The 27,701-nt window shown below is 41.3% G+C and overlaps 1 protein-coding gene across 2 annotated transcripts in view; it reads left to right on the top strand.

Annotated features, from left to right (window-relative positions):
• The first annotated feature begins 9,054 nt into the window (after positions 1–9,054).
• LOC147882212 (NOL1/NOP2/sun family protein) overlaps positions 9,055–27,701 on the top strand; it is a 149,081-nt gene continuing 130,434 nt past the window's right edge. For both annotated transcript variants that reach the window (XM_087401993.1, XM_087401992.1), the window contains exons 1-4: positions 9,055–9,374; positions 9,629–9,750; positions 9,869–10,179; positions 12,787–12,940. In XM_087401993.1, the coding sequence (XP_087258119.1) occupies positions 9,244–9,374; positions 9,629–9,750; positions 9,869–10,179; positions 12,787–12,940 (718 nt within the window). In that variant the 5' untranslated portion in view covers positions 9,055–9,243. The remainder of the gene's footprint in view (positions 9,375–9,628; positions 9,751–9,868; positions 10,180–12,786; positions 12,941–27,701) is intronic.

Here is a 27,701-nt window from a genome sequence, read left to right as displayed (position 1 = left end):
GCCATAGATATCAAGTGGAGAGGCAAGTAATGAGAACAAAGTTGACCAACTCTAATACCACTTGTTGGAAACATGTGGGAGCAGAGATCAAGGAGATAAAAATAGAATGAAGTGCATATTGCGATTAATCAAATGAATGATAACAAGAGTACATAAAGTAGATCAAGTGTACAAACATATGTGGGGGGAAAACCTCTTAAGGAAAAACTGCCCCTACCTATGGTCACATGCACCAATAGAATATGCCTATAATATAAATTGCCATTCCACTCTATCGTAAGCCTTCTCAAAATCTATATGTAAGATGAAAATGTTATGGTTGCTTTGCTTAGCCAAATCCAACTCTTCCTTAAGGGACACAATAGCTTGGATACATTGAGCATTATCACAGGTCTACAATTTTTAATTTTCCTTGTTGCTACCACCTTTGTGGATGAATTGAATTATCCCACCATTTACTTCCTTATGGAGCTTCCCCACCTTGCCACCTTGAGGGACCCAAGAATGACCTGAAGGACATGCAGGCCTACCCAACACTCGAGTTAGAACTTCATTGGCATAACATCTAGCTAATAGTCATTGTAGTATGCATGGACTTCATAGAGCAGTAACTTCATGCTCCTCTAATGTGAGATTCCTCTCAACATTCTCTCAATGGTGCCTAGCATTGTTTGCATTCTCACTCTTGTACATTTTCTAGCCAAACCTATGAGTGGATGCCATAGATTTTGTGAAGTGTTGTGACTAGTGTCAATGGGTAATAATACCATAACGAATGGAAAGAATGCCCTTGACACCCATAATGGCAAATCAATCCTTTGAGAAGTGGAGAATTGATTCCGTTGGACCCATTAGTCCAATGCCCAAGCATACATAAGTGAGATATATTATCATGGCTATGGACCATTGCACTAAATGGGTAGAGAAAAGGAAAAAAAGGATAGTAGATGCTTGATCCATAGCAAAATTCCTATATGATCAAGTGCTTTTGATTTACGTGTCCCCTAGAAATTGTTAGTGATTGCGGTTCCCACTTCATCATTGAGGTGATTGCTACCCTACTAGCAAAGTCCTTCGTGATCCAGCCTAAATCAAAGGAACCTCCCATGTGGGGGCCTTTGTACTTACATCGTCACTTATGTCATGGTCTAGACACTTCATAGCTCTAGGTGTGCTTCTACTACACACACACACGCACACATGTGACTCCTCTAGATACACACATGCACCTTAGAGCAAGCCCTTAATCACATTTATCCCAACAATGACCATAGCACCTGTAGGGATTACATGATTTAAAAACCACTTAATTGTATATTGCCTCTTTGTAAGAGAAGAAGGGAATAATTTTGTATTATTTTGAGTGCATATCTTGTCACGGACCATGTCTCTTTGTCTTTGAAGCGAAGATAATAGGTTATCTAATATGTGCTATGTGTGCCATCTTTGGTCTGTCATTTTTTTCCCTCATTAGAGGCTTAACTAGTCATGTAATGAAGGTTGAATCCATTCACTATAAGTTTGTTGTGAAGGATATAAATACTTTTTCAAAGTAGTGGCTCAAGGCACATAATGGGACGATAAACTATACAAGTTAGAGACAATTTTAGGATACAAAGGACTCTCATCAGGTGTGGCATGAAAGATAGGGTCACATCAACTATCAAAGTTTTCATGTATATGCTTTCCAAAAACATGGTGGCATGGGCTTCACCAAATAACCATAACTTCCAACTTATGTGATTCTTGCATGATGGGCAAGCAAGCTGAAATCCATTCCAACCAAGCATAACTTGTGCTTCTTGAATATTGGAACTCATTCATAGTGTTATATGGACACTAGCACTAGAGGTTTCCATTGGTGGTTTTGAGAATCATGTCTCCTTTGTTGATGATTATTCAAGAAAAACATGGTAGTATTTTGTCACACATAAATCTCAAGCCTTCCAATGTTTTGTGGAATTAAAAAGTTAAATTTAAAATCAAATAGTCTTAAAGATAAAAGGATTTAGAACTAATCAATGAGGTGAATTCAACCCTCTTCAACTTCATGAATTTTTTATAGAGCATGAAGAATGCACTAATTATTCTACATGCTCTTGGACTTAAGGAATCACTTTGGATGGAAATCTTAAGAATAGTATGCTATCTTCAAAGCCCTTCCCCTCATAAAGAGCTTTAATAGGTATATACTAGGAGGAAGCCCGCCATTTGGTGGGAAAAAGAATCCCATCAAAAGATTATGGAAGAATAAAAGGAAACCCCTTATGATTGTTTGATGGGAGGGTTGTCGAAGGTGTGAATATAATTTTGAGCTCAAACAAGACTTTGGCCAATTAAACATTTCATCACGTGGAAAGATATTGATCAAATCTAAAAGTATTTGATTGAGATATTGAAAGAGATTAATGTTTTGTGGAAAGAGATTAATGTTATGAGCTCTAAAATCAACTTTTGCAAGGTTTGGTGGAGCAAACAATTTTAGAGTACTAAAATATATTTCCTCAAATGTATGAGTTTTTTGGGGTTTTTAAAACTTTGGCTGATTTCTTTAATGGATAATCATTCTAAAATTCAAGTCAAAATGTTGACTGTGGATATAAATATTTCCTTGGCATGGAAATGTTTTGGAGCAATGAAATTAGGATAAGGTTCAAATGGTTTAGGGCTGGTATGAGAAATAAAGATTCTTTAATTCTTTGTCAGTGGGGGTGTGAACAATTTCCATGCATGAAGATGTTGTATAGTGGCATTGACATGTTAGTGTACTAGTGTAATTGTGACTCAATCAATGGTTTTGACATGTTGGTGTACTAGTCTTGACTACGGTTCAATGATTGACTACCCTAGGATCAATTCCCATTAATGTGCATTTACTTCACATAACCTAAGATATTTCGATGAGCATAGAAATGTAACTCAATGGCACAGGTAATACCAAATTTTATACTCTTGAGCATTTCCTACCACCATTCATTAGCCTAGAAGGTGGAGCGAAAATGGGTAGGAAAGAGAGTGTAGACGAAGAATGCTCTAATCCTTGGCAATGTTGCCAAAAATGTTGAGATTGGTTTGTCCTTCCTCAACTTCCATGTGGGGACTTCAAAATAGTATCAATGAAGTGCTTTTCCAATTTTCTTCAGCTCTATCTTCATGGCTCAGGAGTTTTAGATCTTATTGTTTGATACATATACCTTATGTAGTACCATGTGCATTGCTTGATGGGATTTTAGATAAATTTACTACACTTTGTGGACATCCAATTGAGCATCCATAAGGTCTAAAGCTAGAATAGCATAGAGCAGCCTCCTTTATTTTCTTTGAAAAGTGTGGGGAAAGCTGGATCCCAAGGGCTTGAAACTAGTGTGTTCCTCAAATTGGATTAAATCCTTGGGGGGCCATTGCATGGATGGGGTAGTTGATGCAGAAGGCTGGGCTTGTAGTCTATTATGGTTGCCTAGAGCTACTACTCGTTCGGCTAGGTTAGTAGGACATCATTGTGCTTGGGTTGGAGTTAACCCTTGTGTAGAGCTCTTGAGTTGCCTTTTGCATGAGGCAAGAGATGGATCTTGTAGAGGCTCAACTAAATCAATGACCTACTTCTTTAGTTTATGAATTATCTTAGTGGTGTAAGGGTCAAGGCCATATTCCCTTTTGTCTTTCTACTAACTGTTGTGTAGACCACCTTGGGTGAGGAGTGCTCCATTATCATTTGTATCTCATGAGATTCCCAAGAGGTTGTAAAAACTTTTCATGTATCACTATCACCAATTCATTTGTGACTTCTTTGCTTAAGAAGTCTAGATGAGATTATTTTGAGTGATCGATCACAACAGCCTCTATGTTGGCAAGTGCTCATGAGATGCAAGTCCATAGAACGTGGAAGATTCTGTACTAATCCCATCAATTTTAATTTGTCTAATCTACCCACTACTTGATAGTGTAACCTTTGGAAGCTCACAAGCTTCCTTGTTGGGGATTGTGAATTGAGAAACTAGGAAGGAATGCCTTGCTACAAGCACACAAAGTTGAAGCCATACATTTCCATGCCAAATATACATGAGTCGCACAAGTTGATACATTTTTAGAGCATCAAGATGATTGCATGCACTCAATTGACTCTCATGCCTCAATTTATTTCATTGGATTTTAATAGCTCTGTATGGACTTGGAGCAATTTTAGATATTCTCCTCTACCAATTATGAAGATTCACATAAGGGAGAGAGGGAGGGGGAGATAGAAAACATATTCAAAAAATAATAACATCATATAGCACTAATGTTTACATTGATATGATGGGATATAATTCACAAAACCAAAGAAGCATGGAGGCATGCATGGTTTCAAGCCATACATGAAATATGTTTGGAAAAGATGAGTAAAGTGTGAATCTCAATTTGAATTTGAAGTTAGTGAATTAAATTAGTCATTTCTATGACAATCAATGCCATTAACTCTTTGTCATTGCTATAAAAGAAGGATCATGAATACTCTTTGTGGTCTTGTAAAGTGGATAGAACAGTACATGCCAAAGAGAATCGTAATGGAATATAAAGTATGAATTGATTATGAGAACTCAAAGCACCTCTACGCTACCTATCAATAAAGTATAAGCCACATATCAAAGAGAATTGCAAAGGAATATAAAGTATGAATTTATTAGAACTCAAAGCACCTCTATGCTACCTATCAATAAAACAAATGAAATAAGATTTCACTAGTGACATCTAAAGAATCTAAGTTGAACTCAGATCAAACATAATGTTACACTACTTTGCAATAAATTATCACAAATCATAATCCTTTGCTATTTAAGCTACTACACTACACATACATCTTAGACATAATATTGTATGTGCTATTCTATGGTTGCTCCATAACTATTGCCCCTCAAATACAATCTTTGAATACGTTTCACTATCTACTATTTCCATGGTTGCTCAGTAAAACAATGTTGTTGCGCCATGATATGATGTCTCTTACTTGCTATAAGATATTGAATAGAACTTTAACCAAAGCTTCTCATTGCAACAATTCTCAGTAGTATAGCTTGTGGTATACATGACTCAACATGCTAACATGTTGGTGATTCATAATTGACTCCATGACTCGTGTAATTCTCGATGGGATAGCCTGTGGCTTGGATAATGCAACATGCTAATGTGTTGGGAATCTGGATTAGACCCCACAAGTCATGCTTGAAAATCATATTTTTGTGTTCCATCCTATTTGAGGATATGATTGATCATTCTTGGATGTTAGGTTGGATTTAGTAGTAACCTTTATTATGCCATTCTATAATCCCTCCGTACTCCACTATCAAAATTTGAATCTTTCAATCTACTTATATTATTTAGTTAGTGCTATACTTAAAGATGCAAAAATGGCTAGCTGGCCTTCTTTTGTGCTTGTTAGCCAAGGGCATATTCATGTGAGATAGAATGTGTTGTCGCTATAAGAAATCCCATACAACTAATGAAATGTGGAGCCTATTCTCATAATAAAAAAGGCCCCAAAGTGAAAATCTATGATTCCTCTAGCATGTGTTCATCAAGCTACCTTATCAAGTTAGGCTTATTAACACTCAAGCTTCTCTAATGGAACATTTAGATGCCTCCCCTCTTTGTCTAGAAGCAGATATGTTGCTACACATAGCTATGTAGGCTCCCTAGAACATGCTAAGAGCACAAGCATATGAGCAATTGGGTAGGCATGTTTAATACAAGATTAATCCGACACTCAATCACACCTTCACTCTTAGAGCACCCATAAATGAGGCCAAACATTGGAAATAGAGAGTATACTACAACCCTCTGGACTTTCAAAATGCTTTGATTTAGCACCAAGGTTTTGCCTCATTGCATGAGTATGTCCCTCATACATTGATAAATGTATGGGGGGACATGATTATGAGGATTAGGTATTGCACATCACGTTATTTGGGTAGCCATGGCTTGCAAAACATAGTAATAGTACCATAGCTATAAGAGGGATGCCTAGGAGTGGAAAGCCAGTTGATGTAAAGGTAAGTCAAGCACAAATAATATGCCCCCTTACTAAAAAAGAAATGATTATTCCATTTAATTCTTGAGGAGTTAGGTGAAAAAGAGGGTGAGGATGTGTCAATCAATCTAAGGGGGTGCAGAGTAATGTGGGAAACACTAATTAAGGGGTGGCCTTAATGACTAAGGTGGGAAGAGGAATATTAATATGCTTTCTCATTTAATTATAACTTTCGTCATTTAATTATTACTTATTAGTTCCTATTAAGAACACCAACATAGTCCATACCTTAAAGGAAGCGCTTAGTTTGTGGAAGGGGAGATTGTGAGTTGAATAGCTTTATTTAGGGGATCTTCCTCCTTTAAGAGAATCGATATTTACCCTCTCCCCATTTAGCGCTTCCTAACATAGAGCAAAATAATGTAAATTCCAAAACCAAAAATGCATGGCCCTTAATGTGTCCTAATGTGTCTTGAATTGTAAAAAACCCATGACCGAACATTTAGAAGCTAGAATGAAGCATGCTTTGGCACTTGGAGGGATTAATCTCTAAAGAATATACATGCTCAACTAAAACAATTGTTTGATGCCATATGAGATGATAGTATATGGATAAAGTTTTCAAAAATTATTGCATTAATGAATTAATACAATGAAACCATTGTAGACATGCATTGATGAATAAATAAAATGAATCCATTGTAGAAAGAGCAAAATTTAAAAACCCGTTGTATTAATCAATGTCGTGACATCATAAACCAAGCAATATGATGTAGTATTTTTGCTATTGAAGTATTAATCAATGTGAGACATTGTTGTATGTGGATCTTCATTTGTAAGGAAGACGCTCCTAAAGTCGTGGGCCACACCATGTCAAGGCAAAGGTATGGAAGTTAAGAAAAACAAAGATCTATGGCATGCCATATGCAATCTAATCCTACTCTTGTGAAGAGGACTAGTGGAGGGGAGGGAAGTCCACAAGGGGAATTTGTGGAAGTGGATGCTCTGTTGGTAGGAACTGGAACAATAGCATCAAAACAAAGGCAGAGGACATAAATTCTATGCCTCTCCAAAATCAGCCAAAGGTGAGAAAGAGTTCCTTTGAACCAAACATGGCACCAAAGTTCATAAGATCCCTACCTACAACAAGGCTACAAAGCCAGAGGCCACATCCTTCCCTCAATCAATAAGAGTTACCTATAGTACTAAAGGGGAAGGGGGATGCTTGGGAGGGGAAGGAGGGCCAGAATCTTGAGAAGGAGCTATTAAGGGGCGCCATCACTAGCCACAACCAAAGAAGTCAAATAGCACTTCCCTATACAAAGCATTTGCAATACACTCTCAATAAAAGTGGCACATAGGGGATGCTTGATTCTGAGTTTCCAAACACATAGTTACGATAAAAAATGTTAGTTTGTGTCAAGCATGCTGTGATCCTCATTTCTTCTACACTATGTTGCATATAAATTCTCATTTTGTTTTTTATGTCGTGCAATAACATTATTTGAAAACAATTGGAAGTGTTGTTTGTTAACAACAATTATCTCATGGCATAGATGCATGTTTTTTTACTCAAGTCCTCTAATAGGTTACTCTTTATCCCAAACTATGTACTTTAGTTCTGTAAGTTTTTAAAAATAGTTTTGGATTCAATCCGCCATACCAGTTGTAAATGAAAGCATAATAATGTGCTTTTTTGCATGAATTCATTATCTAACTTAGGGACCATATTCAAATGAATATATGACCGACCATTCTTGATTGGGACACTAATCTGTTTTATTTTGATAGGAGAAATTAGCACTTCAGTCTTTGGCTACATCTTCAATAGAGACAATCTTTCTTCGAGTGGCCACCCCCTCTCTTGGGTTATGATGTTTTTTCATTAACTTGGGACAACCTTGCTTGTATTTTCAATGATGCCATTGGCTAATAAATATAAACCACTAACATTAAAATCAAATGAAACTAGAAGGCATATATGCTATCACATTTAACTTATAATATTAAACATTTAAAAATAAAGAACTCAACTATGTACGGCACGAAGCAATGTAACAAAGACTATAGATCGACATTGTGACAAACTACACGAAGGAAAGGTGCACGGCTTGTAGATTGTGCCTGCAAGTGATTCACAATGTTGCATGGTTGGTTCACAAATCACCCAAACTCGAAAGGGGCTTTGATGAGTATGACAAGTGTGGTGGATCATCCTACCTATGAGTCGTGGAGGTGGTAGAATGCCATTCATGATAATATAGTAGAAAGCCTATAAGGGAGCATAGAGCAAGAGATAGACGGTTTGAGCAAAAGGTAGCGATCGCAAATAGGAGGGAGTAGATGTCTATAGATGCAGTCAAGCCAACAACGTGATCATAAACACATTATCTACACCTACATTTAGGCTAATTTATAGATTTTATGAAATTTTAAAACTGGCTCTTATCCATAGGTTGAAAACATTAATGCTCTAGACAAGCATAGGTGAACAAGTAAAGGTTAAACATGAGCTAAATAGGTTCCCCCAATTGAAAAAAAAACAAAAAAATGTATTATTAATTAACTATTAGAAAAATGAGGGATGGAAAGGCAAAAGGAGGGGTAAGTAGGTAGAGTGATTAATGAGGTAGTCCCTCTATTTATTGGGGAAGGGGCCGGGGTGCTCCACCTGTTCACTTAAGAAACAAGTGAGTACAAGTACTCGTGAGCACTGCCTTCAAGTTGGTTCTGTCAAAGGAAAACAATTGTCAAGATGAATAAATGATTAATTTGCAACACATGTGATGGAAGCCGTGTATAGGAAAGTTCGAATGATTTGCAAACTCCGTGTGTGAGAGAGAGAGAGAGAGAGAGAGTTCTTAAAAAAAGAAAGTGTGTGTGTGTGGGAGAGAGAAAGAACCAAAATAGAAGGGGGCCACGTGACAACAAAGTGTGTGGGACACTTTTTTGGCAGAAGTGTACATAGCTAATAAATTGGATTTCTCCATTGAAAAACAAACGCTAAAGTGCTATTTTATTCACTCTATTCGCTCTATTTACCTTTCTCCTTAGGCTACGTTATATGTATGGAATAATTTGATGAGATTAAAGGTCTTAATGGAAGAATTAGGTGAGGGGTGGGGGACATTAGCGGGTATGAATGTGAAGGAGCAGTCTTGCAATTGAAAAGAATTCAAAAATGTATTGGGAGAGCTGGTGAAAAAGGGAAGGGGGGAGCGCGCAAGCTTTTCTTCACAATGGTCGACAGGACACCCGAGGATCCATATCCCGGGTACCGGCCCAAGCTCCAATTCAACGATGCTGTAGAGAAATACCTGGCCAGAGCCTTTGGTATCGAGCACTTTAAGAAAATCTGTCAAGCTCTAACGTCAGTTTATCCTCTTCGTACTATGCAGTATACTTTTTCTGTGCTTCTTGTTCGCATATGAAAAAGTAATAGACAGGATACGGTTGAGTTTTGAAATTTGAAATGGGCATTATAAAGTTACCAGATAGCTCAGTGCAGTAGGCAACACCAGGCTATTGATGTGCTTTTTAATGTTCCAAAGGACACTTCTGTCTATTAAGGTGTTTTGTTTGTCTGTCATATCTGAATTGATCGCTTTGTTAATTTTGGTGCAGTTGCCCATCCAAATATTCATGCATCAGAGTGAACACGCTCCAGGCAACAAGAAGAGAAGTTATCATTAAGCTCCTTCAAATACTGGAAAGGGACTGCAGCAATGCAAGCTGTGAAAATTTGAGTAAGCTTGCAGTGACCTTTGGAACTTGGAGGCAGGTTCCACTCTTGGTGTACTTTGTACATTGTATGGTAATATAAATTTCAGGAAATGGACTGAGATCTTGAGTGGTGCTGTCCAGATGAAGAGGTGAATAAAGCGTCAAGGTGCTGCCCCCGGCCATTGTCAGAACAATGTCAAGCTACAGGTCTTAGAAGTGTGCCTTGCCTGGTTTCAAAGCCTCAAGATCAAGCAATTCGTGCAGGCATGGTTTCTTCTAAGACAGATGGAATGTCAACATGTAGCGCATGTTTTGAGCACCCTCTTTTACAAAACGTTATAATACTTCAAGGAGATGGTCCGCATCAAGTAGATTATTCTGCAGAGTGTGGACTCATGAAGGAGGTCATTGTAAGCCGGAAGTGTGCAGAAGCAGTTCTACGTGGAGCCAATGTACAAGATACCACTTTTCCATTTATGAACGATAATAATATTTCTTGAAAAGGGAGTGAGATGATCTTCTTCTGTATGGAGGGCTCTTCTGTTCGGAGGGCTTCTGCTCTCCTTTTGTTTACTGTCGATCTTTTTCTCAAGTTTGACAGTAAAACAATGAGAGCAAAGCAATGTGGGAAAACTTTCATTCTGTCACTGTCAATGTGCGGCAAGTCATTTATAATTTATTTGATAGAATGTGCAGGTTGTCCAGTCTATTTTCACATGACCTTGCAATCGACTGATTTGTAAAACTATGTTACGAAAAATCTTGACGTGGGGTTTCTTGACTTCAGATAAAAAACTGAGGAAATCTTTAGTAGGAGAACAACTGAGACACCCAAGCTTATGCAATCCGGATTGCACCATCTTTCATCCTGATACAGGATAGAATATTAAACAAAAAATATGTCTCGAACACATCTGGGGGTCATTCCCCTTGCCTAGACAAAATTAAACCGGTCTGCAAGCTTGTCTATGACACGGAAAGTAAATCCGTCGAACAAACGCATCTCTGGTACTATTGGTGGCCAATTCACAATTGAGCATCCGAGTACATCACCATCATTCTGCCACTTATGTTGTGCTGCATGCCTTTCTCCTTGTTTGTCCACGAGTGCCATCTTTGAGAAACCTAGAGAACTAGATAGTTGCATCTGAAGAACTAGTATTAATGGGTCTCTATCTTTATGCAATAGTTTCAAAATTTCATTTGCCCAGTTCTTTTGGAAAAGGATCTCTATGTTGCTTTCCAAAGCAAAAAGCTTGGCAAACTTTTCTGACTTTGCCCATAAACCATCTGTTTCCAATGCAACTTTGCCAAGTTTTCAAAACTCAGGCGACCATATCTCCTATGGCATAGAAGAATCTTCCCATCCTCAGTAGAAGTACTGGCATTTGCTGTCAGAATAGCAGTGTACAGCTTGTAAAGATTTCCTTGCCTGATACCTTTAGCTATGTCTTGTCGTGTATTACTTTTCACCATGTCCATTGCTATATGTCACCTCTGGATCATCCAGATGTATACCCATATTCGAGTGAATAAATCAATCCTTTTTGAAAGTCATGTGGCATGAAGAAGGATCTGAAGCAGGAGTTTCTACTTCAGCATGTGGCTTCTCATCAGGCTCAAATTCAATCATCCAAAGGAGTATCATCTTCCATTTGGCATGATATTAGGTTGCATGCTCTCATTTTCATGAAAGGCAATTTCCCTACTAAGGGCAATTTCCCGACTGATAATGATGTGTCTAGTTAGGATCCCAAAGTCTAGAGCACTTACTATCGCCAACAGAAATGCATGTGATCCTCTCATCAAGCTTTGGCTTTTGTTTGTTTTGAACCAAAGCATATGCCACTGATAAAAAAACTAGAAAGAGATTCACCTTGGGCTTGTACCCTAGAAATGCATGAAATAGTTTATCTGGTGATATTTGTGGTAACTACAGCACAAATGCCTTAAATCTTTTTGACCGAAAAGCACTTAAAGATGCTCCTTCAACTTGCAAATATGCTGGGCGCTAACACTCACGAGCTAACTACTGACTACTGACGTGGCTCGTTGATGCGGCTCGATAATGTGGCAGTTGGACCAAAGTACTCCAAACTTGTAAAAGCTATACCATTGGGTTAGCCTTTAAACCCATAACAAACTTTTGAACTGGACTTTAGTCTGATTATGCCTTTAAAATCTTGAAAACCGATTTAGAGCAAAAGGAGGGTAACTTGCATGTCTCTTGAGCTTTTCAGTTGCTTTTTGATTTCTTAGAGGGATATACTCAGTTGGGCAAAGTTGCCAAAACTCTAGAACATTACTTTTATTGTAGAAATTAGGCATGAAAAACCAAAATGCATCGCAAATGTGTTCGATAGTGTTAGAAGCGCTCAACACTTGCATAATTTGCACAGTGCTGAGCTGAGAACAGCTGCTATACAACAAAAACGAGTGGCTTTGAGTGTTGGAAAGTCGTCAATGACTCCTCACTCCTCTTTTCTCTTGACGGCGGACTTGCACCACCAAGGGTAGGGTTGCAAGTGGGAGCTGAGAGAGGGATGCTCTGATACCAAACAAAAGTATATAGGTATGAGGAGTACAAAAGAGTGGAGAAGCAAGACACACGCCAAACACATTAATGAAGGTGAACATTGTTGATGAGCGCATTGGTAATCCCTGGAACTTTGATTATCAAACTTGGAATATGTAACATGATTGATTGTCACATTGTATGGAGTGGGAAGATACGTCATTTATAATTATGTATCACAAAACTGTAAATCTCCCCCTCTCCCTTTCCACTCTATGTAAAAAAGAATGGATTGGCATCATGACCTCGTTTTAAAATGTTGCAGTCCCTTGAAGGTGAGCCTCTCTGTTTCCTGTACCTATGCTCTGTTAAGTGAGGATGGAATTTTCAAGGAAAGTATTGCATGCCTGTGAAACGCGGCTGATTGATGGAGTTAAGGACCCATAGTTGAAAAGTATGTGCTATGTCGAGTGTGGGAATAGCATTGAGGCATGGAAGTTTTATCAAATTTGAACCTTTAGCAGGACTTTGTTGTCTTGTTCAGGTGTTTGTACCTGGCGTACTAGCATGCAGTGGGCATGTAGAGCGGGGTGATATAGTTGCTGTATCTGTTGCTGTAGAACATGCAGATGCGAATGGTGACTGGGTTGTTGGTGTTACCCGGGGGACTACACTTGTTTTAGAAAAGAAAGAATCCCGTAAGTCACACCCACATTTATAAAGCTTGAGCTTTCTCTTTAGGATCTATAGCAAATAAATGCATGCAAGGGATGGTTTTTTTTTGTGTTATTGTAATCTGTTTATCTTCCAAGCTTATGCACACATCAGGGAGAGACATGGGATAGTAGCAATAATCTGAAATGTCCACACGCTTGGAAGCTACATGAAAGAAATCTTCGATCACTGCAGCAAAGTTCTAGTGATAGAACAATTCTCACAATTTTTTTCTATGTGTTGAGTATTTGCTGAGCTCATTTGTGTGCTAATGTAACCATCTATCTATCTATCTATCTATCTATCTATCTATATATATATATATAGATAGAGAGAGAGAGAGAGAGAGAGAGAGAGACTCTATTAATGTCCACTGGAGGCCAATAGGTCTATGGGAGAGGGAAAAACCATCTAGTACATCTGCTGAGGGAGGGCACATGGCAGCTCCCAAGGAGTGCACAAAGCAGCTCCAGTTATTTAGAGCACCTACATAGTATTCTGAAAACCATGATTGGCAATACATCAGTTTAATACTGAGTCTTTTGGTTTAGATTTAAAGTCTTTGATGATTGCTATGCTTTCACTGTATACTGCCCATTTCCCATCTTTCCTAGCAGCCTTGACTTTGGCTAGTTCTGCTGCCTTATTCTTCAACTGAGTTCGTGTAAGTTCCTCGGCTATCCATACCTTAGTCACTTTCAACTTGTAAGATTGGCGGAGAAGCTTTACCCGTAGATCTTGTGACTTGATCGTAATAATAGCATGTCCTCTTGAGTGTCGGATATTACTTGCTCCATCATCATCATCATCATCATCCTCATCAACCATCCATTCAATGCTAGGCATTGCTGCTTTGATCTGTTCTAAAGTTTCACTAAAAGAATCCTGCTCTTTGTATCAGCCTTCTGGGAGTCCTCCCACTCTGATCTTTAGTGCATTATCATGTTTAGCTTCGTGTTCCTTGATCTCTTCCCGAATATCAGTTTTGTTTTCCTTTCTATCAACCTCCATAGTAACTTTTCTCGATTGTTTGTACTTCAGTATGGCCTATATCTTTGACTGTGGAGACTAGTTGAGGAGTAGGAGGAGAAGCCTTGCAAGCTTTGACTACTTCGTATATGACAACTTGTTTACCAGGTCCTTCAAGAAGATGAGAGCCGAGCTGCTTGTGGAATTGATCATGCTGCTTGTTGAATTGGTCCTCTAGTGTTGTTAAACGTTTTTAAAGCTCTTTCGTAAGTGTTCGGAGTTGCTGGTTTTCCTGTTCGAGGTACTCAATGTGCTGTTGCAGACTGTTTAGTCTAGTACGAGGCAATGAGGGAGAAGCCACTGCCTGAGCGAAGGACTTAACCTTCTTGCTACCCATAGTGTTCAAAACAAGCTGAGAGAGAGAGATGATATGATACGATACGATCATATTTAAGTATTGTATTAAAGTCCTTTGGAGACCCTTCGTTATATACATACATACATATACATATACATACATGTACATGTACATGTACATTTACAAATACATATACAAATGCAAATATGTATGCGCGCGTGTGTGTGTGTGTTTGTTTGTTTGGAGACCCTACAAGATCTATTGGACTAGTGACCACTATCAAAATGATAGTGGTTCGTTACATCCAAAAATCTGAGAAAACTTTATATAATGCTTGCTTTGCTATGCTGCAACCATATATTTAGCTAACTGCTGCACTACGTCGAGGACTTTGCTGTGGTGCCCTGTATTTCTGCCTAGTCAGCATCCCTAGGAGGCTGGTGGCATTGCTGCTATAATTTTCCCGGACATGTGCATAAGGAGGAGCGTATATTCCTCATTTTCAATCTCCCTTGCGGGCATAGTTACAATCAAATGTTTAGAGGTTCCAAACGTTTGAAAAGTTTGAAATACTGAGGTTGTATGCTATACTGTAAATTTTGACATACTTTCATTACAAACAATAGCACACAGCTTACAAGCTACAAATTTCATTAAAATTTAGACTTTTAAACCAAAAACCAGCTACCAATACTAGATTGTGTCCCCAAACCTCAATGTTAAGGCTCGTAACTACTAACTAGCTACTAAATTGCTACTAGCTAGCATCTAAAAACTTTAAACAATCAAATCTACACTATTTTGGTACGTGTGTAGGCAAAGCAGAGTTTGATTGGTGTTTGCAAATGCTGTTTTTTCAAATGTTTCCAAACGTTTGATAGCCTAATGAAACGCATTTGTACTATACTTGTGGGATAGATTTTACAAAGTCTTACCTTCCGGGGGGTTGGGTCTTGTCCACCTGCCCGTCTCCACCTCCAATTCATGAGAGCTGGTCCTTACTTTACATATTAAATGATATGTTCTCCCTGAGATATATTTCTGCATTTCATAACTGTCCATTTGACTGATTTATCATTTGTAGAAGTCATTTTTTGGCACCAGGTCTTGCCATAGTTTTTGTAGTATATTCTGCATGACCAGATTCTCCATCCTCTAGGATATTGGCAGCTGGCTGTCCCCCCTGCTCCAATCTAGCCCCCTTCTTTGTGCCATTCTATTGTTCTTTTGACCTTGATTTCCTTCCGTGGGATCTTGCTTGCATACATCTTGCGAGCTTGTTGAGGTAGGCCATGTATTGACATAATGCATCCCCTCCAAGACGTAATCTTTGTCTCTGCAAGTAGGATGGGTTATTGAGTATGGGCTTTAACCTCCAGCTCACCAATGAGAAAACGTTTGTGGATGGTCTCTATCCTTTTCCAACATGCCCTAGATAGTCCGGGTGCCTAGGCTTGCAGGCAACAGTAGAGCACTACTGTTTGTATGAGCTTGGTGTACGTAAACTTTCTTTTTTCCCAGCCCCATAGATCTACCTTCTTGCATTTGTTTTTGAAAGCTGTAGAATGCCTTCAACCCTCCCACGACTCTTTTTTCCACGCACTCATTCCACTTGTAGCTTTCTCTGAACTCAAGTCCCAAATATTTGTATGAGGTGGTTGCTTCAAGGGTTCCGCTTCAATCATGGAGGCCATCTTCTTATATTGTGTCCTAATTGGCATGACTTTTGTTTTGGCAATTTTGACCTGCATTCCACAGAGAGAGAGAGAGAGAGTTTATTAAAGTCTTCGGAAGACCAATGGGTCTATGAGACTGTGAGAATCCTGATACAAACAAACTATGAGGGTGGAGCTACTAAACGAGCATCCACACCAATGCAGAATGCAAAAAGCTAGTGTGTGTTAAGTACTACATAGTCATGTTAGAGTGATCAACTACATATCAATATCATCATCATCCTCATCATACATATCAATATCATCATCATCCTTATCCTCATCCTCATCCTCATCCTCATCCTCATCCTCATTATCAGCTCATCCAGGTGGATGAGACAACTGAAGCATGAAGTTGGCGAATGAGTGATGTTGGCTGCTTGTGGGTGTGGTCCTGTGTCGTCTCCAGGACATAGCTTTGCGCCTAACAAGGGCTACAGTGAACCCTGTCGGTCGAGCCTCGACTTTGAACAGAGAGGGCATATCCCCAAGTGTAATTTGTGCGTCAACCCTCTGTCTGCATGTCGTGTCATTGGCTCTGGATCCCGTACATGTCGGGGCCTCGTAGTATGGGGGTTCACATGCTCTAGCTGGAAGAATTCCGTGATCGAGCTCTGAGAGGGGTCTACCAAGGAGGAGGTATGCTCCTGTCTCCGTGACTGAAGTATACGCTTGTGGTGCTTGACTGCTTCATGGATGAAAGTCGCCAAGCATCTCTGGTCTGGATAGGAGAGAAATCGAGACATCACCCTAGAACTGTCTCTGAAGAGGCAGTAGAAGCGTCCTCGGATCTCATTGTAGGACTGGGCACCTGAAAATGAAATGCTCCTCCGACTCGACCTTGTGTATGTCACATAATGTGCATATGCGCCTCTCCCGACGTAGACCCTCTACCTTGCCACTCTCAATGCGCAATCTATGTGAAGAGACCCGAAACTGCCCAATAGAGATCCTCAATGAGTGGGGTAAGTGGATTTGTGTGTATCCTGGTGGGTCAATGAAACCCTCCTCTGTGATATGTAAACAATGATCCCTGTAGAAGCTGAGCTTCACTGGAAGCTCGCTCGGAATGTGTGTAGCTGTAAAAGATCCTTGCGGATGATCTGATTGACCTCGTGTGACAAGATAGGAGAGAACGACGCGTCAATGCTATACTGGAAGGGAGGGAGTCTGTCCATGTGGAGTCCCAATCGCTCAAACTATCTCTCTGTGCATGCATACCGGCATCTCTGGTCACCTGCTGTTGCTGATAGTGCCATAGAAGAGGACAATGCTAGCCGAGAGAGAGAGAGAGAGAGAGAGAGAGAGAGAGAGAGAGAGAGAGAGAGATCCGCGGAAGGCCTCGCGGGCCTATGGGACAGAGTGCAAAGTACACCAAAAGCAAAACTCATACAATGGAGCAAAGGGCGCGCTAAGGCCCTTGCTGAGTACTGTGCTGAAATAAAGAAATAGCTCAAGCAAAATCAAGTACAAAATATAGGTTGGAAGCTAGAACTTAGAAGCTAAAACCCAGTACTGTGGTGGCTTGTCTATGAGCGATGAAAATGTCTCGGGTTTGCGTCTATTAGATTGTCTCACGCCGTGGTAGCGGAGGGGGACATGGTCTCCTTGATCTTTGAACTCGCTAAGCTATGTTCAGAGTGACCCCTTGTCTCGGGCAGTCTCCTCTGAGGAAAGCTGTGATAGGTCGGGCCTCAATAGAATGTGCTCTAGTCGCTCTTCGTGTTGTGGATGGCCTCTGCATTCCTCTCTCGGTAATCCAGACTGTTCGCATATTGGCTAGCTCCTCCTTCTCCACCCCACTATGTCATGGAGTTGACTCAAAAGCATAAAACATGCCCCTGTGTTTGGTCAACCTTTGTGTTTTTTGGTCTGGTTGCCACGTGCTCTTCTATGATCTGTTGTAGCAGAGTCTCTCTTTGTCAGTGCATCTCGAGCAGATAGAGCCCAATGTAGACCTATGGAATTGGATTAGTTATGATGGGCCGAAGCTGCTCCCATCCTGGTAATAGTGGTATCGTCTCCCCTTGATCTCATAGTAGGCTGGGCAGGTGCAGAGAAATGCTCCTTTGTCTCCGTCACTCCCAATGTGCACAACATGCAGATCCGCTGCTCTCTGGGTATGCGTGCTGCTCTCCCCGTCTCAATCCTCAGCTGATGGGATGAAACCCGCATGTGTCCAATGGCAATCCTCAGTGCATGTGAGACTCCTCTGTCCTCGAGATACTGGGGTCTGATGATGAATCCCTCCTCCGAGACTCAGGAAGTGGTAGTGGTAGGATTGGCTCTTGGTGGGGAGCTCCTGATCTCCCCTCCAAGTCTGAGATGTGTGGAGTTGGAGAAGATCTAACCGTATGATATGGTTTCTCATGTCATGGGATCGACTTAGGGAGTGCATCCATGCTGTACTGAAAGAGGGAAGCCTGTCTGTCCGAATCTTGTGTCTGATAAACCATGTGGATATGCGTGCATACCATGTGCCCGATGGGTCTATGAGAGTGTGAGAAACCCGATACAACGGGTTGGAGCTACTAAACGAGCATCATCACCCATGCTAAATACTACGTACTACATAGTCATAACATCATCAGTACTACATAATCATAACATCATCATCATCATCATCATCGTATCAAATCAGATCTAATGCCAAGTTTGGCCAGATAGAGTAGCTACATGGAGAGATCATGATGGACCCGGCGGTTGGTGGGGTTGTGTTGGTAAGAGGTCAAAGGTAGAACGTTGGCAGCTATTTGTTGATCTGGAAGCCTCCTAGCGATGGCTCTACGTCTGACAAGGGCCACAATAACCCCCATCGGTCGTGCTTTAGTACCAAACATGAATGGGATGTCACCAAGCGTGATGTGTGCGTCCGTCTTTGTCGAGTGTGTTGAGTGTCGCTGGCTCTAGATCTCTATCTAACCGACCACCCGTGATTTGGTGGTTTGTGTGATCAGGCTTGAAGAACTCCGTAATCATACTATGAGATAAGTCTATCTACGTGTCCTGACCCTATCTCTGCAATTTGAGTAGGTGCTCTCTGTGCCCAATGGCCTCATGGATGAAGGTGGCAAGGCATCTTTGATTTGGATAAGGGAGGAATCAGAGAGAGACAATGGTATCGGCCTTGGATCTCATATTGCACTGGGCTGAAGGGACATGTGGAGAGGGGAGCATCACTCTAACACTAGGAACGGAATGGAAAGATGGAAAGCATAATGAAAATGGAAAGAAAGTACAAGTGCAAGGCTGTGATAACCAAAATACTCACATGTGGATAAAGCTTGATGTTGACTACTATGAAAAGACTCAAGACTAGTACAAGACTATATAGTGTGAGCCTCTAGACTCTAGAAAGTCACAATGCATATGGAATAATCTCCCATATGACACGTGGCACTGTCTAGGACTCACTAGACTATAAAATGTCCTAGGGACCTAGGACACACAAATACACTCACTTTGACATCATATTCCAACATCCCCCCATGAAGGAAAAGTAAGGGCGTATTGGTTTTGAAACGGAACCAAGAGCTGAACATGGTAGTGATGGAGTTGATGGAACCAAGAGCAGAACATGGTCATCTACAACATGATGGAGTCTATTGCTCTGTGCACCCCAAGTAGCTCAGAGGCTCAAATGAAGCATGGCTACCTGACCAACACATCGGTCTAGGGGATGCGCCAACATCCTGGGACTCGGCCAGGCTTGATAGCTCGAAACATCTATCCATTAAGACCAATACATGGTTCATCTATCCATCAAGACCAATACATGGTTCCCCAATACATCCCCCCTTGGCTTCATATCGGGAAACTGGGATGAATTCACACACCACCCATAAAAGAAATAACATAAGTTTAGGAGGACTATCCAAGGCTGAGTACCTTATAGACTCAATAAGATTCAATAACACACTGCATTACATTCATTTTGGGGGACAACCTGGGCAGAGAACCCATTCATCAAGCATATATAAACATTGATCTCATTGAGTAAGAGATGTCCTCCAAGCAGCTGCCGGCACATATGAGTGCCCATTCCTGTTGTCGATGAAGCACTAAGCAGGAATGCCCCAATAAAGATGTCGGTGAAGTCCATGGGGCAGCTACAAGGAGCAATCACATGATGACTCTCAATGTGCCAGAAGGAGTTACAAATGTCAAGTAACTTTACTTGATTTTACAATGTTCCCGAACAAATGTTATAGAATAGTGATGATTTTACAAAATTTCTTGGCAAGCCTCAAGAGTTTATAGAGGAGGCTGTAATACAACTGTAGGAATCAAAGAATCAGAAAAGCCCTAATTTTTGAAATTAGGGTTTCTCAGAATTAGGGTTTCTGATATTTTCTCAGAAACATGCAGAACTGTAAGCCCTAGTGCATCAGAGGCTAAATATGACAAAATCTCCAAAAAATACTGAAAATCTGGGCTAAAATTGCAAAAAGTCAATTTTTAGGTCAACAATCACAGTTTTGACAGTTTCTTGCAGATTTCAGCACGAAATGAACCCGGAAACTTGCTGTGAGTATTGGATAAGCTTCTCCTCAGTAGGGTGACCGGTTCTGAAGCAGAAAACGTCATAAAAGATGGCTGGAACCCTAAAACCGGAGGTGGTTTTGGCAATACCAGCAGTGGTTTTGAGGATGGAAGCTGATTTTGAAGGGGCTTTTGCACCAGGATGAGGTGCCCTGCTGTAGTGACTGCAAATATGCAAGAAAATTTGGAGTTGATCAAAACCACCCAATTGAAAAGCTGTTTTCTTGTTTCAGCAGGCGATTCTCGCGATGAAACTCATCCAAAAGCTCTCCAGAAGGCTGGACCAGCAAAGAGAAGGTGCGGCAATCACTGAAGAGACGGTTCTAGTACAAGATCAAAGTGATGGCGGGATGGAGCAGCATCGGACTTCAATAGAGAGGCTAAGGAAAGGAGGGGAGTGGGCAGCCTTCCAAGGGGAGGAGGGAGAGAAGCTTCATTGGCCTCCCTCACCTCAAGCTCTTGGAAAGGCAACGAGAGACAGGGCTAGGAGCTAGGCTCTGATACCACATGAAGGGTCATGTGGAGAGGTGAACATCACTAACACTAGGAATGGAATGGAAAGCATAATGAAAATGGAAAGAAAGTACAAGTGCAAGGCAATGATAACCAAAATACGCACATGTAGATAAAGCTTGATGTTGACTACTATGAAAAGACTCAAGACTAGTACAAGACTATATAGTGTGAGCCTCTAGACTCTAGAAAGTCACAATGCATATGGGATAATCTCCCATATGACACGTGGCACTGTCTAGGACTCACTAGACTATAAAATAAATTCTAGGGACCTAGGACACACAAATACTCACTTTGACTTCATGTTCCAACAAGGGCATCTGAAGATGAAGTGCTCCTCAGACCCAGAGAATGACGTTCCTACGTTCAGATTGTCTAGAATGCCTTTTCGGGAAATAAGGTGAAACCAGAACGGCCCCAGAACATCCTCCCAAATTTTTTCGGGGGGGCTCTTTGAAAGTTTCAAATGGGTATTTTAGAGCTTATATGGAAAGTTTAAAGCTGTAAAATATTAGTTTCTTTCATATTCTAGCATAGTTTATGTTATATGATGACATGTCGTGTATGGCGAGCATTCCGGTTCCCGTTCCCCCGCTCCCCCTTTTCGTAACGTTCCCGTTTTAACACCCAAATTTCTGGAACGTCCCCGTTCCCTGGTAACTACGCCCTCAGACTCCATCTCCTGTCGATCACACAAGGTACAGATGTGCCTCCTAGTGACAATGCGATAGATCAAGTTGACCACAAATCACCTATACAAAGTGGAATCCACATCTTGGTCATCTACATCAAAATTCTAATTCTAATCCTGTCTTCATGGGACTGGAAATAGATTCGATATCCTACACTGTCAACAATTATCTCCTGAATTTCTCTGCTGTTCCTGACTGATGCTGAACCGATGCACTGACTCAACAGACTCACGGGCGATGGCAATATTTCGATCCTCCCAGCCAACTCTCAAGGGCATGATACGTATTTTTTTCCTTCATAAACATCACTACGTATTTCCTTCATGTTTATCCTTGAGACCCACATCTCCCTAGATAGTTCCTGGCCACATGTCTACATTTTAGGCCCTTACTTAGATGCATCCTTTTTTCACCCCTCTCTTGGAGTTCCTTTTAAAACAATTGCCCCTTGGCAATTTGCACATTTAGATGCACCTAGGCCCTAGCCCTATTAGAACTATCTAGTCAATGCCATTACGCCCTCACCTAGGACCTTGGCAGTTACTTCTCTTGACCATTTAATTACGCACATTAATTATTACAAAAGTTGGTCATCTAAGAGAAAATGCCCACCGATCTATTCGAGGTCATGCTATCTCGGCTAGAGCATAACATTCCTTCCCTCTTCAAGCATCAGCGTCCTCGATGATGAAATCTGGGAATGCTCTCCGCAACTGGTATACGGATTCCCAGGTAGCTTCCGATAGAGGCTGACCATGCCATGCAACCAATACCGTGGGTATCTTCCGATTTCGTATCTGCATTGTTCCTCGGTCCAGGATTCTTGTTGGTTTGCGCCTTGCAATATCCTCTATCTCCTGAAACAAAACCACACCTTCGATTAGTGAGTCACCTGTATGCAAAAATTTCTTTAAGCGTGAAACATGAAAAACCGGGTGCACCTTACACCCCGGTGGCAATTCTAATTTATAGGCTACACTGCCTATTCTCTTTAGAATTAACCACGGCCCACAGTATCGAGGTGATAACTTAGCACACTCTCCTGAAGTCAACGACTTCGAGTGCGAAGGAATTCTGAGAAAAACTTTTTCTCCTTCTTCAAATACTCTTATAGACCGATTTTCATCCGCATATACCTTGGCTCTATCCATAGCCTGGCGGATATTAGCTCTCGCAAGTGCTAGCATCTCCCGCATCTGAACTACAAAGTTCGCGGCACTAGGCACTTTTTGAGGTACTCCAACTATAGTCGGATTGGCTGGTCTATAACCATAGACTGAACCCGGTAGATGAATGTTTTCGATCATTGTAGGCAAACTCCAACAATGGCAACCACTTGTCCCATGTATGTTGCCTCAATGACACATATGCTCTCAGCATATCCTCTAAAGTCTGGTTGACTCTCTCCGTCTGACCATCCGTCTCAGGATGATCCCCACTACTCATTCCCAACTCAGTCCTTAGCGTCTCAAATACCGCTGTCCAAAAATGACCGGTAAACCTGACATCTCTGTCTGACACTATGGATCTAGGCAATCCATGCAGACGAAATATATGTCTAATAAACAACTCCGCTACTTGCGGGGCACTAATAGACTCCCTAGTCGGAATGAAGTGAGCCATCTTGGTTAGACGATCAACCACCACAAGGATAGAATTATACCCTCCTTGTGTTGCAGGTAGTCCTACAATAAAATCCATGGAAATGCTCTCCCACTTGCTTAGTGGTATTTCCAAGGGCTGTAAAAGTCCGGGTGGCTTCACCCGCTCGGCCTTACTTACCTGACACGAGAAACACCGTGTCACATATTCATGAATATGCTTTTTCATCTTTGGCCAAAAGAAATCTCGCTTCACGAGATCATATGTCTTCTCGACACCTGGATGTCCCGCACACGGGCTATCATGGCATTGTCGAATGACTCTCTGCCTGAGATCATTCTGACCAGGTACTACAACCTTGCCATTTCTAACTAGCATACCATCCCTTATGGTATATCTTGCATAAGTTTGGCCTTTTCTGGATGCCAGGTCATCCTTTTCATTTTCCCCGGGTTTTAACACATGAGCCTTAGGCCATAAGCTCTGGACAAACTCGTCCACCTTCTGAGTTTCTCTGATCTCGGTCATTAGAGCACTCTCTAATACCGTGAAACTCAGATTGTGCATAATGCGAGACAACGCATCAGCTACCTTATTGTCTTTTCCTCTTCGGTACCGAATCGTTAGATTAAACTCCTGCATGAGCTCTGCCCACCTAGCTTGGCGGCCCCTCAAGTCAGGCTGTTTACAAAAATGTTTCAGAGTATCATGATCCACATCCACATAAAACTCTGAACCATACAAATAATGCCTCCATGTTTTCAAAGCATGGATAACAACATACAACTCCAATTCATGAGTTGGCCAATTCCTTTGAGAGGGAGAAAGCTTCTTGCTTTCAAAGGCTACTGGCCTTCCCTCTTGAAGGAGGACTGCTCCTACCGCAATGCCACTTGCATCGGTTTCTAGGAACAACGGTTTCTGGGGATCAACTATTTTTAACACCGGTCCTGAGACCACAGCTTGTTTTATGGTGTTAAAACTTTCTTGTTGATTCTGTCCCCAAATAAAAGGTACTTTATCTGAGGTCAGATCAGTCAATGGCGATACTATTTCGGAATATCCTTTGATATGCCTTCTATAAAACTGGACAAATCTCAAGAATGATCGCAACGCGGTCAGACTCTGAGGGATTGGCCAAGTTAGTATCGCAGCCACTTTCTTCGGATCCATTTCTACCCCCTGTGGAGTAATTATGAACCCTAAGTACTCAAGCCTAACCATACACAGTATAGTTTTCTTTTTATTCACGTAAAGACTGGCTTTCCTCAAAGTACTGAACACTATTCTTAAGTGTTCACAATGCTCAGTAACACTTTTACTGAATATCAAGATATCGTCAATAAAATGTACTACGAACTTTCCGATATACGGACGTAGTAAATCGTTCATAAGCATGACGAAGGTCGCTGGAGCATTGGTAAGTCCGAAGGGCATTACCAAAAACTCATAATGACCAAACCTGCTTCTAAAAGCGGTTTTATGCACATCCTTGATAGCCGCACTTAAGATCTATCTTGCTGAAAATCACGGCTCCATGTAATGCATCTAGCAAATCATCAATCCGAGCCATCGGATACCTGTGCTTAACAGTGATATTATTCAATGCTCTGTAATCTATACAGAGGCGAAACGTATCATCCTTTTTCCTTTTTAATATCACTGGTGAAGCAAAAGGTGAGAAACTTGGTTGAATCTGCCCCAGCTTGAGGTATTCTTCCAATTGCCTACGCACCTCCGCTTCTTCAGTAAAACTCATTCTATAGGGAGGTCTATTTACAGGTTCTGCCCCCGGGATCAGTTCAATCTTATGCTGAACTTTCCGCTCTGGAGGTAACCCATAAGGTAGTTCATCCCTAAAACATTCAGAGAACTCCTCTGTTATAAGATTAGCCAGCTTGGCCATCTCACCACTTTGCGTAACATCAGTGCTAGTCGAAGAATCATCCACCGACTCTACCGATGCTGTGCAAAGGTATAAAAACTCTACTTGAGCCTTTCTGATTTCCATCACGGAAACCAACGGTTCCTGAGGTATATCTTTTTCACCTCGCAAGACATAAAGCACATCATTCATCTTGAATTGATATACGTGCTTTTTCCAATCAATGGCTGGATTCTTTCTAGAATGCCACGCCATTCCCAGGGCTATATCCGTATGAGCAAGCTTGGTCATTTCAAAATCAAGCTTCTCAGTATAGTCCTGAATCCGAAGCTCCAACTGGGTAACCCTCTGGTCCCATACTTCAGTTGAACTTCCATCTGCCATCCTGACTGTGTACGCATAGTCAGATGGACTTGTCTTTAATTTCAGCCTCTTCACGAGCTTGGAGTTAATCACATTGTGAGTTGACGCTGAGTCAAACAACACAATGACATCATGACTGGCCACTTGCCCTTTCATTTTGATCAACTCCGTATCGTTGAAGGCTGTATACCAAATTCAGCGAAGTATGAAAGCTGAGATAAGACTCAGGAAGAGAATTCAGAGTGGTTGTAATCATCTCTGAATCAGGAATAATTTCATCTATGTTTAATAACTGCTCTCTGAGATCCTGTAGCTTAGTGAGGTGGGCTGACATGGAGTCACCCTCCTCCATATGTGTATTGCTCAACTCTCTTTTTAAAAAAGATACCCTGGCATCATTCCGTGTTGCATACATGCTTTCCAAAATATCCCACGCTGCCCTGGAGGTCTTACACGACCGGATATGCGGAATGATTGATCTTTTCACTGAAAGAGAGATGCAAGACAAGGCTAAGGCATCCCGTGAATCCCATCTCTTTTGCTCAGGAGTATTGACTGTAGCTGCACCAACAACTTGTCCTGCAGCTCCAACTTGTGCACGACCTCTTCCACCTCCTTGGTGAGGAGGGGTAGCAGGTGCAATATCTGCTGGTCGGATTTCATCCCCATTGACATAATCCCATAAATTGCGAGAAATCAGAATATTACGTACCATGAAACTCCAGAGGGAGTAGTTGGTACCATCCAATTTGTCTTCCTGTGAAAGACCACCGAATTGAAACTCATTCTGATTTTGATGGGCCATATCTGAAAAAGAGATTGAAGCAGATACAAAGGTGAATTCCCTTACTGGGAATAAAATGCACAACTCCCAAAAAACACACCCAAGCACGGGCTGTATATGCAACTTAGATTTCTGCACTTGAGCTGTCAGAAATCTGTCCAAGCATAAAACACTCTCCAAAATGTGCCAAAAGTGTTCCAAACACTCCAAGAAAGGCAGTATGTACTGAATACTCCAAAAGATGCTCTCCCAACACAAAAGCCCCAATTTGTGGCTAGAAATTGCAGCCAGAAAGGGGTCAGAATGCTAAAAACCCCAAATCTGCAATTTTAAGACAAAAGCCCCAAATTTTAGACTATATTTCCAATTTTTCTCCAGATGTAGCTCCAAAATTGCACAATGATTGCAATGGCTGCAATATGCAAAAATGCCCCAAATGTACTCCAAAACAACTGCACCAAACTGTATTTTTCTGCAAGAGAAGCCTGTCAAAGAACACCCGAGGTTGACAACAACCGGTCTATATCTGCAAGTACAGATGGTAAGTCCAAACTGTACGGTCAGTACTGATTGGACGTACTGTACGGAAAGTACGGAACAGGCCGTACAGTACGGGAAGCAAGAGCTGTACGGTCGACTTGTACGGCTTCCTGCGCAGGTACGGCGAGCAGATACGGGAGCTGCACGACAAACAGGTACGTATATTGTACGGCGCGCAGGTACGGTGAACAGGTATGTACAACGGCGTACAGTGTACGGCACTTCACGGACGACGGTACGGATGTGGTACGTCGATGTACGGAAGCTCGGAGCTGTACGGCAGGCGAAATTGTACGGCGTCAGAATTCCGTACAGTCGTACGGACTGTACGGACAGATTGGCGCAGGCTGAAAGTCGAGGCTGAGGTTGGAACTAAAGGGAGCAAGGAGCACCAGGCTCTTGGACCTGCTCTGATACCAAATGAAGGAGATGGAGAGAGTGAGAGCTAGAGAGAGTGAGAGAGTTGAAAGCTTGGAAGCTGTAGTTGCAAAATAGAGTGTAAAAGAGTACAACACAAAGTAGAGTTGATAAGGTTTTGTCATAGTGACAAAACCTTAGTAGTCACTAACCATAGTTAGTGAACTAACTGCAGTTAGGGGAAAAAACCTCTAAATGAGGGAAAAGTGCCCCTAACTAACTTATTATATTACATTGGTCACTGCTGAATTATATCTATAATTCCAACAAGGGAGAGGGTCTGTTATTTTCATAACACATTCCCTGAATTTGTCAGTGTACTCTGCCACTGACAAGCTCCTCTGACGAAGATTTCTATAAGC

Source organism: Dipteris shenzhenensis, chromosome 30 (genome assembly GCF_047967505.1).
Source record: "Dipteris shenzhenensis isolate YYH24624 ecotype China chromosome 30, Dip_SZ_1.0, whole genome shotgun sequence".
NCBI classification, from domain to species: domain Eukaryota; kingdom Viridiplantae; phylum Streptophyta; class Polypodiopsida; order Gleicheniales; family Dipteridaceae; genus Dipteris; species Dipteris shenzhenensis.
The sequence above is the reverse complement of the archived record's forward strand: the minus strand, read 5'-3'. Positions and strand labels throughout refer to the sequence as shown.